Genomic DNA, 12,819 nt, shown 5'->3' on the forward strand with positions numbered 1-12,819 from the left:
ACAAGAGCCTCCTGTCTAGCAGCCTCTGCAAGAGTGACATTTGCAAAACATCCTGAAACAACACAATTAACCATAAAACACTGGCCACTGTCACGAGTTGGGGCAGCTAGTCTCCAGCCGTTAGCCTAACACACCAGCAACACGTGAACCATAACCCACCAGGTAGACAGGTGTGTGACCGAAGTCCCGATCGGCGCACCTCAGCGGCCAACCCACAGGGGCCACACTCAGGATGCTTCAGAGAGTTCCCCGAAAGAGCTCGTAAAAACCCCTAGATTTAAACGCCAAAACAGCCACCCTCCTGGGCCCCTCCCTCTCTGGGAACTTTGTTCTATCACCAAATAAACCTCACTTTGCTGCCCACCACCCTTCGTCTGGTCTACGTCCTCATTCTTCAATATGGTACAACCAAGAACCCGGGCAGTAAAGGGCCCCAAACCCTGTGGCAGCATCAGCCCTGGTCCTGCCCTGTCCGGTTGTGTGGGTGACCTTGGCGCACATGGAGACTGTTTCCTCATGGGCACACTTCCCCAGCTGGTGAGCTGGGGAAGAGGCCCGGCCTGGGTGGCTCTCGGGGCAACACCCAAGGTCACTTGACCATCCACCTTGTGGTCATGAGGATCAGAGGCAGCACGTGGAAAAGCACAGCCATCCTGACACGGGACTGGGGTCGGGGGCAGGTGCCCAGTGTCATCCCTACGCCTGTGGCAGGACCTTCAGAAGTAAAAAACAAAAAAGCAAACAAACAAAAAAATGACTCCCTCAAGTGAGGGATGATTTTCAAGGGTTTCATAAAAATTCTCAAAGTCAGAATCTAATTTAATTTCACTCTGAAAAGGAATTTGACAGCGGAGACTGGTGACAGGTTGGGGACAGTCACTGGTCTTGTCTGCACAAGAAAGCAGTGATGGGGCTGGAAGTCATCGGTCAAGAAACCCAATGAGTAGTTCAACAAGCGGCCCAGAAGCTGAACTCTGGTCACCCAAGAGGAAGGAGAAGTAGCAACTGAAGAATTCACCAAGCTCGAATTTTCTAAATTTGCTGTTCTATTGGCAACTCCTCCTAAGCTCCCGGTGCCCCCGTCAGAATGGCTGTTTGGAGGCAGGATAAGTTCCCAGGGGCTCCGAGTGCAGGTGCCAGGCCCGGCGGAGAGCTCTCCCCGTACAGGACACTCGGTACCAGGGAGGACGTGAATGAGGACACCCTGCGGAGCAGGTCAAGGGGGCAGATGGCATATCCGACATCTTACGCTGCTTCCCTTTGCCCAGATAAGAACCCCTTGGGGTTGGCCTTCAGATGAAACGCCAGGCAGCTACTCTCCATCTCCAGCCCCGCAGAGAGGAAGCTTTGCCCCCTCCGAGTCGGAAGCACAGGGCAAGACCTCGCTTGGCAGGAAAACCAAGGCAAACACCCGCTCATCGACCAGAGGGAGCAGCTGAGAACGCTCCCCGGGGTGCCAGGGGGGCCTGGAGGCCGGGCGCCGTCTTCTGCAGCGGGCCAGGGGAGGGCAGAGAAGCAAGCAGCCCCAAGCACAAAAACGTGTGGGCTGCTCCAGACCCCGTCGTGCAGGCGCCCGGGGCTCACTGCCTAACCCTGGGAGGTGCCCTTTCCCCTGTGCTTTGCATATTTGGTGACTGCGTGGGCCTTTGTGCATACGGGGCCCGGGATGCAGGGTGTGCAGCCAAGGCTGGTTCCACTCCCCACCGACCCCAGCCGGCAGGGGGTACCGAAGACCAGACCCTCGGGGCCCTAACCCAGGCGCCAGACGAAGGGTGGTGGGCAGCAAAGTGAGGTTTATTGGGTGATAGAACAAAGTTCCCAGAGAGGGAGGGGCCCAGGAGGGTGGCTGTTTTGGTGTTTAAATCTAGGGGTTTTTACGAGCTCTTTCGGGGAACTCTCTGAATGTGGCCCCTGTGGGTTGGCCGCTGAGGTGCGCCGATCGGGACTTCGGTCACACACCTGTCTACCTGGTGGGTTATGGTTCACGTGTTGCTGGTGTGTTAGGCTAACGGCTGGAGACTAGCTGCCCCAACTCGTGACAGGGGCCAATGTTTTACGGTTAATTGTGTTGTTTCAGGATGTTTTGCAAATGTCACTCTTGCAGAGGCTGCTAGACAGGAGGCTCTTGTGGTCCTGTCTAAGCTGTCAATCAGGATGCTAGTGTGGTCCTGTCTTCACTCAGGCCCAAAGCCACAAATAAGCGAGGACACCTGATGGCCCACAGCAGAAGGGCTGCGGCCACCTCGAAGGAGTCGCCCACACAAGGTCTCACACACTTGACCACGATTTTGCCATCCAGAGTCTATGAGAACTCAGGGTCTTGGGAGTTTGTTGTCGATGACGCTGTCCTAACAGCGTGCCTGGCGTCGGAGCCCCACCTGACTGTGCTCGGGTGACCCGCAGCGCCCCCAGCCCCACGCCGGGCACTGGTCGGTCGCATGCGGGCGGAAGGGAGGCCTGCCCGGGGCGGGCACGGGCCAGCGGGAGGCTCACCATCATGGCCTCCTGCACCGTGAGGTGTGGCAGCAGCATGTCGTCCTGCATGATGTAACAGGACACTTTCCGGAAGCAGCGCAGGTCCCGGGGCAGGCCGTTGATGAGCACGGCCCCCTTCATGCCGGTCTCCCTGCAAAGCCAAGAGAGCGCATGGTCAGTGCCTCCTCCGGGGCCTCAGGGAGGGAGGAGGCCCCTCCCAGCATCTTCCCAGATGAACCCATTATCGATTATCGATTATGGCAGGGACGTCAAGGGACAGGAAGGGATGGGGACCCAGAACAGCACCGGGGCTCCCGGAAAGGAGCTGTGTGGAGAGCGTGCTCAGGATGGAACCAGTAAGGAACAAGTGCTAGTAAGCGAAGATATGTGTGGGTGTTCCCACCTGCCAGCGCGTCACTCAGCCCGGGGTGTCCCCCTAAGGACCTGCCTCCAGCCCGGGGTGTCCCCCTAAGGACCTGCCTCCTGGACGTCACGGAGTGCAGAAACACCAAGGGGCTGTGGAGACCAGTGAACTAACAGCTGGTTTCTCACTTCATCCCGGCCAGTACTGCAACCTTGGGCTCTTTCCTCCTGGGGATGGGCTGGGATCCCCCGGCCGCCGTGGGGCCCAGGCGTGGGGCCCAGGCACCTGCAGGCAGCGGTCAGCAGCCCCAGGCTGCCCCAGGCAGGACATCAAGGGCTAACACAGGCCCAGGCTGGAGCCCGTGAGCCCTAGGCCCCACCTGATGCTGGTCTTCATTTTTTTTTTTAAATCTTTTGGGGTTTTTTTGAGAGAGAGAGCAGGAGTGGGGAGGATGGCTAGAGGGAGAGAGAGAGAACCTCCAAACTCCCCGCAGAGCAGAGAACCTGACACGCTCAATCTCAGGACCCTGAGATCATGACCTGAACCGAAGCCAAGAGTTGGGTTCTCAACTGACTGAGCCACCCTGGAGCCTCCATCCTAAGCCTCTTACTGCTCAACCCTGAAGGCCTCACCAGTGTCTGTATGGAACCTTCAGAAGTGACAGGACAGAGGGAGGTGGCCTCACTTTTTCTGAACGCTGCCCCAGGCCAACAATGGGACAAGAACCCCGTTCTCCGCGGCAGGTGTACTCACCTGTATCCAGCCAGGATGTTCATGAGCGTGGACTTCCCAGCCCCGGACGGCCCCATGATGGCCACCAGCTCCCCGCTGTTGAACTTCCCGGAAATCCCTTTCAGGAGGGTCTTGTATCCTGCAGAAAGCACATCACGTTCATTCTCGGCCTTTGCATGCTCCGTGGGCTGGGCCGCACACTGTAGGGGCAAACCCACCCTTGATGATACAACCAACAGCCAAAACTTCTCATGTGGGGCATAAAATGCTGAGTTCTGGGTGAGAACGTCGGCCCCCCATGTGTCTTCGCGTCCTGCCTCGACTGCATCTCCCAGGTTCCGTCAGCAGCACCAGCACGCGTGTGCCTCTGCAGGGTGCACAAGGCGCTTGCACGCACGTTTTCTGGCCTACAAGGAATCCCCCACCCCATCGTGGGATGAGGAACCAGGTGTCTGGAAGCGGAAGGGGGGGCCTCCAGGACCCCACAACCAGTGTGAACAGATCTTAACACGCGGCCACCCACCGGCCACGCTGACGGTGAAGCAAATGTTTTCCTTAATTGCATGATTATCATTTCACTTACTTATAACGTAAATAGATCTAAATTATTCACGTAAAATGTATTCAGAAATCATTATCTTGTCATTAAGTAAAACAGCATTAATTAATTAATAATGAGGAGTTTATCATTTTGCAGCCACACCAGGTCGCTTCGGAGTTCCTGCCAAGTCTCCATCCGGGAGTTTCATGAAAGGAAAACACCCCCGTGGCGCGCAGAGCCACGTTCGTCTTTCAGGTGGACCGTTCCACGTGCTGCGAACGACGGAATAGAAGCGACCGGACTCCCAGGGGAAGACGCCCCATCTGCACACATTTTCTCCCTTCCTGAGAAACATCCTCAGAGCAGACCCTTCAACGATCACAACCACGCAAATGAAGCTTCTTACCTCCCGCAGCCAGTGGTTAGAGGGGCCCGAGAGGCACTCTGCGGACCCCTGGCTCTGGCCTTCCTCCCCGGGGGACTGGCTGCATGCTCCCGGCACCCCCAAACCTGCAGGGCCCTGGGGCGTTCTTGCCGGGCCATTGATGCGTCTCTCACAGATGGGCCGCCTCCACGCCCCACCTGTCACCAGGTGCCACCTCGATTGGGACAGGGAGTCCCCGAGGATGCATTTCATCAGACAGAGCAGCGGAAGCAAAAGGCAGGAAGCCTGTGGCCCCGCGATCTGCCTCATTACGGAGAGCGGAGCGCAGCCGTCGCCTGGGGAGGGCTGACTGTCACCGGGTGGGAAGGGGCAGAGGAGCAAAGCACGCACAAGGTCTGGGGGAGGAGCTCACGTTCCTACCCCTGGGACGCGGGTGACTTAGGTCAGCAAACATGCACCAGAGCCCAGGGAGACCAGTGCATGGGGGGTTGGGACCCTAAACGACAGCATCTGGGTCTGCCCCGTGGGGGACAGACACACGGGCAAGTTAGGGAACGGCAGGGGCTTCTTTGCAAGCTCAAGCTCCCGGCGCGAGGGCCGTCGTCAGGGCCCTCGGGACCCGCATGACATCACCGAGGGAGCGCTAACGCTGGGCGGGCATCCGTTTGCTCCTGGCCTCCTGGAGGCTCAGGTCAGGATCCGGGGTTGCTCCCGAGCAAACCCTCCCTGAGGCTGTTCTCCTGAGAACCAGGGACCGCCTGAGGACGTGGGTGGGTCCCTGGGATGACCACAAGATGACCACTGGCCACCTGGAGGCCGAGGGCAGTCTGCTGGCCTGGTGGCCCTGCACCCCCGGGTTCTGAGAGGCTGTTTCCTCTCTGGGCAGCACCTCGGGGCATCCCCTGACAGCACCTGGGCTGTCCCCTGGTGTTGGGGTGCACACGGCTCCTCACACAGGCTGCGATGCCCAGGGCCAGCACACCAGGGTGTGCATCAGGCATCTGGGAGTGGTGGGGGCATCGAGCCCTTTCAAGGGGGATGTAGAGCCAGCGGCTGGGACTGTGCATCTGCCCATGAACCCCCGTGCTGGCCGCATAGAAGCACCATGAGGTCCGGCGAGGCTTGTGAGGCTCAAGACTCGTGTCCCAGGGAGGGACGCGGGCTCCCAGCATAACCTGAAAGGACAGGTGGCATGCGGTGGGCTGGCCGGCGGGGGGAGGGGGGACCTCCCATGAGGGGCCTGTGTGGGGTCGGGCAGCGGACAGAGAAGGCCCAAGACCCGGCTCGGGGCTGTGCCTTCTAATATCAGAGGCCTGTTTTTCTTTAGAAACAGCAAACACGCATTTGGGATAGAAGGATCACAAAAGTGACGGCGGAAACAAGTCACCTGTCTGTCCCACTTCTGGACCTGGAGAAGTCCAAGTGCATACTCGGCAGTGGGGCGCTGGGTGTGGGGCTGGGGGACCCGGACCCGTTACGGTGGGTTTCATGGGTGTCCCACACGTGCACGATGCCCTGTTTATGTAACAAAATCGTCCTTGGCAGCAGAGCCCTGCGCTTGTCCCGTTCTAGAAATTCGAAAGGGAGATGCGGCGTCCCAACCCCCCGCCCTACTTCCCGCTCATGAGCTCGCCCAGCCCAGTTGGTGGCATCACGGAGGGGCTGCCTCTTTCCTCCTTCGGGTGCCCTGGGCGCGTGTTCACGTGGGTGCTTGTCCTGCTCCTGCCGGTCGGGGTGGTGATGCTCGCGGGGGCGGGGGTGGGGGGTCCCAAGCACGGAAACCACAGGGAGGCAGGGCCCCGCAAGGCCCGTCAGCAGCCCTGGGGGGTGCAGGCAGCCGTCTCTACAACAGCCAGGTCAGAAGCCAAATCAAAACCCAGACAAGAGAGGGGAGGAGAGACAGACAGAGAGGACAGTGCCCCAGGTCACTTCATCATGGGGTGGAACCTGCTCAGACACTGAGTCCTCCCATCTCAGAGGATGTTGGCAGGCTCTGTCGCTGCGACCCAGGTTAGCCAACAGTGCTTTAGGGACACATAGTGTCTGTCACCACCTACAAGGTTCAGGGGACACACAGCAGCCTAACTTCAGTTGAGTGGCAACGGCGGTGGGGGATGGGAGGGGAGTATAGAGGGAGGCAGGGATGGAGGGATGGGGTGAGGGGATGGGAGGGAGGGAGGCAAGGATGGAGGTGTGGATCTGGAGAGGGAGGGAGGAAGGAGATCTAGGGTGGAGGGGGTGGGAGGGAGGGACTAGCGGGTTTGCGCTCTACCTCTGCAGTGAACAAAATACCAGCCCCCAAAGATGTCCCCGTCCTAATCCTTAGACTCTGTAGACTCTGTGTTACCTTGCAGACGGGATTAAGTTAAGGATCTTGAGAGGGAGGCACAATCCTGGATTATCCAGCCGGGCTCAAACAATCACAGGGGTCTCTCTAAGGGAAAGAGGGCGGGCAGGCGGGGCAGAGGCGGCACAGGGATGCAGAGGTGGGGCTCAGGGATGCAGAGGTGGGGGGCACAGGGATGCAGAGGTGGGGGGGCACAGGGATGCAGAGGTGGGGGCCCAGGGATGCAGAGGTGGGGGGCCGCAGGGATGTAGAGGTGGGGGGTGCAGGGATGCAGAGGTGGGGGGCGCAGGGATGCAGAGGTGGGGGGCGCAGGGATGCAGAGGTGGGGGGTGCAGGGATGGAGAGGTAGGGGCGCAGGGATGCAGAGGTGGGGGCGCAGGGATGCAGAGGTGGGGGGCACAGGGATGCAGAGGTGGGGGCCCAGGGATGCAGAGGTGGGGGCGCAGGGATGCAGAGGTGGGGGCACAGGGATGCAGAGGTGGGGGGCGCAGGGATGCAGAGGTGGGGGGCACAGGGATGCAGAGGTGGGGGCGCAGAGGTGGGGGGGCACAGGGATGCAGAGGTGGGGGCACAGGGATGCAGATGTGGGGGGGCTCAGGGATGCAGAGGTGGGGGGCACAGGGATGCAGAGGTGGGGGAGAGAGAGAAATCCGGGGATGCGGCAGGAGCCAGAGGCGAGGAGCGCAGGCACTGGAAGCTGGGAAAGGCCAGGAAAAGAGTCTTCCTTGAAGCCTCCAGAAGGAACGCAGCCGTGACTTGGGACTCCTGACACCCCAAACTTGAAGACAATCTGGGTGTGTTGTCTGGAGCCCCCCAGTCTGTAGCACGGACACCCCTACACTCAGCCCGGCCCTGCTCACCCCAGCTCGCGCCCCACCTGTGCCGGGGTGCTCCCTGGGGGGCCAGGTCCCTGGACGACGGGGGTGGGGGGGATGACGGGGCTCCCCTCGTCGGTGCTGTGATGGAAACGCCAGCGAGCCTCGGCGAGGGGCAGCTTGGCGGCCGGCCTGCAGGGGGAGAAGGAAGCCCCAGGCTGTTCTAGAAGAGAGGAAGCCATTCTGACTCTCGTGGGTAGTCCGCGCGGCACAAAGCCTGGTTAGCGCACGTCCCCGGCGTAGACTCTTCGCAGCGAGGTCGAAGGAGCAGATTAGACGCTGCGCCATTAGATGCAAACAGGAAAACGAGGAGAGGGCAGAGCGAGGCGCCAGGAGGCAGCCCGGGGCCTCATCCCGCTGCGCTCACCGCTGGGGAGCGGCCGCGGACAGGCGGCCCACTATTCTGGCCTCAGTTTCCCCAGGACGAAACCTCCCTCCGGCCCCAGAATCCTCTGGATGGGAGTCGCACGCAGCTTTCTTCCGCTGCACCACCGATGGCAGCTGAGGTTCGCGCGCAGTTCCCACTGAAGCGGCCCCGGGGTCCCGAGGCAGGGGACCCCCTGTGCACCCACCATGCGCCCCAGGGTGGGGGTGGGGTGTCTGCTACTGCGCCAGACCCAGGTCACCATGGTGCAGGGCCTGACGCAGCATCTTCCCTCAAGCTGAGCGGGGGTCTCATTTCACACAGACGTTCTCGGCCCCAAGCAAATTAAGGAGCCAGGTCATTAAGCAGATGACTATTTTGAAATACACGTGATTTTACTCTATTTCCCGGGGTGACGTTTTGCGCAGCTGTCCCACGGGATCCTAGAGCCGGGGGCACGTTTTCCCGCTCTGCGAGGCAGGACTCGGGGAGCCCTGGTGAACGGCCCCTCGGGCCACATGCCACGCGATCCCCCATCACGCGGAACGGCGCTCCGGGGACACTTGGTCTTCTCTGCCACGAGGCAGAAAGGCGGTCAGAAGCTCCCACCCCCCTGATGAAGACCAGCGCCGAGTCCGAGAACACGAAAAGGACCCCGATCAGAAGATTGTGTGAGCTGGTGACACCGAGACGCTCCAGATCCTTCTCGATGTTTGGAAATAAGGAACAGCATGTCAGTGGAGAGGTGCGGGGCGGGGCACGGAGCGGTCATGTGGCTCCCGTGGCTCAGGTGTGGGTCCCGTGTTCCGATTGCTCCCGTCACCCCCAAAGCGTCAATGTGCCCCGTGCACGCCAATGCTGTGCATTTTTATCCGGTCTGCACGGAGCCGGTTTCGCCCGTGGGCGGCCTCAGTACGAAGCTCTAGTCTCAAGAACTCCTTGGGTAGCACGGTGGCCGGGGCCTGGCGCCCCCTCGGCGGGGACGCACCTCTGGACCTGGCACATTTCATGGCCGGTTTAATCACATCCTAAAGTATATGCAAGTCTCCTTTGCCCTGAATTTAAACCCATTCCCATGAGGTCAGCGTCAGAGCGGTGGAGCGCCCCGCCGGGTAGTGCTGACTACAGGCGCTGGTGGCCCCGGGTGACCCGCATGACCTGGGTGACGGGAAGTGGTGCCAGAGTTAGCATCCCCTCGGGGTTCTCCGGGATGCTGACCTGCCCTGCCGTCCGTCCTCTGTGGACTCGTGTCCAGCAGCTGAAGACCCCACTGGCCCGGAGGGGGAGACCCTGTCCTGCCAGCAACACTGTCAGCATCTTTCCGTGTAGCTGCCACGGGCCATTTGGGGACTAAGCCCTCCGCACGTCACCAAGTCTGCCTCGGTGGCCACAGCAGCCCTGGGAGGGAGGTCCTGGCACAGGCCGAGGGACTCACCCAGGACACCCAGGGAGGAAGCGTCCATGTCCACACCCGGGCCAGGTCAGGGCCAGCCCATCCCCCAGGGTTGCTACCTCTCCGGAGGGGCAGGGGGCACCCGGGCGCCCAGGTCCCTGCCAGCGCACCTTGGGGGCCGCGGCACATGGGCCAGAGGACAAACTTGCCGTATGACCCAAGTTCTCAAAGACTGACTGTGATCCTTCCCTCAAATCCTCTGCAGAATCAGTCAGGCTACGGACGCAGCACGCAAGGAGGAGACCAGTGGGAAGCACCGTTTCTGTGACGCTGAAGAGCAGGAATTGGGGGAACGTGGAGGCTTTTAGGTGAAAGTGGGGCCACCCCCTCCCCAAAGCGGGGAGGAGCTCGAGCCACGATTAGAAGGAAAGCACAGCACAGGACAAACAGGAACAGAGGTCAGAGTCCCTGAGCGTCCCCCTGGGTCTCCTGTGAGACCCCGGCGCCGGGTGGGGGGCACAGGGGCTCACACAGCAATTCTGACCCCGGCTCAACTTCCTGGGCCCTCTCTACCGTCCCCATAATTCCCATCGGCAAGAGCCCTCACGGCGAGGACCTGCCACGCACGCTGGGCACGCACCCTGCAGGCACGTGCACCATACACACACATACCATGTACATGCACACCATGCATGCACACCGCATACACACACACCACGCATGCACGCACCATGTACACACACACCATGCATGCACACACTATACACACACGCACACACCACGCATGCACGCACTGTGTACACACACGCACACACCATGCATGCACGCACCATGTACACACACACCATGCATGCACACACTGCGTATACACACACCATGCATACACACGCCTTGTACACACATGCACACACCATGCATGCACACACTGTGTACATACACGCACACACCATGCATGAACACACCGTGTGCACACATGCATACACCATGCACACACGCACCATGTACACACACACACACACCATGCATGCATGCACCATGTACATACAGCACACACCATGCATGAACACACCATGTACACACACACACACACCATGCATGCATGCACCATGTACATACAGCACACACCATGCATACACGCACCATGTACACACACGCACACACTATCCATTCATGCATCATGTACTCACGTGTGCACACCACACATACACATGCCCCAAGGCCCACCACACACACACACATGCACACGCACATCCCACCACGTACACACTGCACACTCACACACTCCGCACCCACGCCAGCCAGTTAATTAGACCGCTGGCAGCACGGCAGCCCTGCCCCAGCGCGGGGACTAAAAACATAGCTGGGAGTCATTTACATCTGCCTGTCAGGCCTGAAGCAGTTTTTGTCACCATGTTATTTTTATACTTCTAAAAGCAGAACTGGTCTTTTTCACACGCTTCTAAACCTGGCTAGAACAATGAAGAAAAAAAACCCTTCTGATTATTCAAATGATGCCAAAAGTGCCAGTAACGGTGCCAAATAATCTCCAAGTGTCACATCATGCTCCGCTGAAAACACAGCAGTACCTGGTTTCTGCACCCACTTCTCTCTGGAGGACGATGTTTGTAAGATAAGCCTTGCTGCACACCTCCCTCCTCCTCCTCCCCTCCCCCCTCCCTCCTCCCCTCCCCTCTCTCCCTCCTCCCCCTCCCTTCTCCCTCCTCCCCCTCTGCTTCCTCTCCCTCCTTTCCTTCCCTCCTCTCCTTCCCTCCTCCCCTACCTGCTCCCCTCCCCCTTCCTCTCCCTCTTCCCCTCCCTCTCCCTCCTCTTCCCCTCCCTCTCCCTCCCCTTTCCTCTCCCTCCTCCCCCCTCTCCTCTCTCCCTCCCTCTTCCTCTCCCTCCCCCTTCCTCTCCCTCCCCTTCCCTCCTCCTCTCTCCCTTCCCCTTCCTTTCCCACCCCGTCCCCTCCTCCCCTTCTCCACCTCTCTCCCCCTTCTCCCCACAACTACTCTTGGCCCCAGAGCTAAAAGCACCTCTTCTTGAAAACTGACTCTCACTCTCCAGACCCCTTCCTCTTCCACCTCCAAGAGTAACCTCAAGGCAAAAAGGACAAAAGTCCATATTCCTACACATCCGGCCACATCGTTTCTACCCTACCTGCTTCTTTCCTCAATCCCAAGGGCCTTCACACCCATGACTCAGTTTTCCTTATTAAGTGGCAAAGCCACACCCACAGATCAGACTTCTTTCCCCTTTTCTGTGCACCTTTGGAAACACTAAGGGGGCTTTTGAGTTGAGAGCAGGAGCAGGGGCCGGGCCAGGGCAGCTGGGCTTAGTAATAGGAACAAGGGAGACGAGCAAGAGCCCCTCATAAAATGAGGACGTGACCACGTGTCCCTAAACCATGCAAGCGGCATGTCACCCCCTCTGCCACCCCCGTGAGTGCTGGGGCAGCAGGTCCAGTTCCACTTCAGAACAGCACAGCGACCTGTGTTCCACTGGACTAGGACCATCTAACACCAACACCAGACTCACAACCGTCTCGCGAGCGATAGCAGCCAAAGCTAGCGGAGGCCTGGCCCCTGGGTGCGACTTGAATGGGCTCCAAGGGTCGCCAGGCCACAGTTCAGGATGCCTCTCCACCCTTTCTTCCTTAGGGCCTCTCTGCGTCATCATCTGGGTTCTGTGGTCTCCCTCACAGTCCACGTCTGTCCGTCTGCCACCCCAGCCCCGGGCCCTCCCAGGTGCCCCGTCTCCCCGTCTTCTCGTTCTTTCTGCCTGCTTGGGCCTAAGTATTTGAAACTGCGATGCCAGCAAATTCCATGGGAGACGGTGCTCAGTGTCCCGCAAGCGCCCCGGGGGATCACATGCCATCACCCTCCGCACTCCCCCGGTCTCCTGCCCCATCGGTAAGGCGGGCGGCAAGCCCATCCTCTTGAAACATTCCTGCACAACCAGGGTCCCGGCCGGCCCCTCAAAGCCAAGTTACTCTGCAGCCTCAGAGGAAGCAGAGCATCTGGGGCCACTCGGCAGAGTCGCTAAAATGCCGGTTCCCTGTCCTGCCCTGGAAGCCCGTCATGGCACCAAGGGTGTTGGACCGGGTCTCTACAGCTTTATAGCATCCACATTCTCTGCCGACAGGCCCCACTTCTGACCCCAGCGTCTCCCACGGGAGTAGCGACCGGCCCTTGACTCAGGGCAGACTGGATGCACTCCCTGGGGACCGGCCTCCCCAAGGCTGGGACCTGGACTTTAGATGCCCCAACTGCATCCTGAGGCCCCTGCTCCATCCATCCCTGTGTGACGCTGCTGCACGCGGGCATGCAGGGACTGCGGGAGACGG

General features: G+C 59.9%; 1 protein-coding gene across 2 annotated transcripts in view; it reads right to left on the bottom strand.

Moving 5' to 3' along the window:
• ABCG1 (ATP binding cassette subfamily G member 1) overlaps positions 1-12,819 on the bottom strand; it is a 54,946-nt gene that overhangs the window by 15,397 nt on the left and 26,730 nt on the right. For both annotated transcript variants that reach the window (XM_072739831.1, XM_072739830.1), the window contains exons 3-4: positions 3,593-3,710; positions 2,494-2,626 (exon numbers count right to left, since the gene is read on the bottom strand). In XM_072739831.1, the coding sequence (XP_072595932.1) occupies positions 2,494-2,626; positions 3,593-3,710 (251 nt within the window). The remainder of the gene's footprint in view (positions 1-2,493; positions 2,627-3,592; positions 3,711-12,819) is intronic.

The sequence above is a fragment of the Vulpes vulpes genome, chromosome 15, assembly GCF_048418805.1.
Source record: "Vulpes vulpes isolate BD-2025 chromosome 15, VulVul3, whole genome shotgun sequence".
NCBI classification, from domain to species: Eukaryota; Metazoa; Chordata; class Mammalia; order Carnivora; family Canidae; genus Vulpes; species Vulpes vulpes.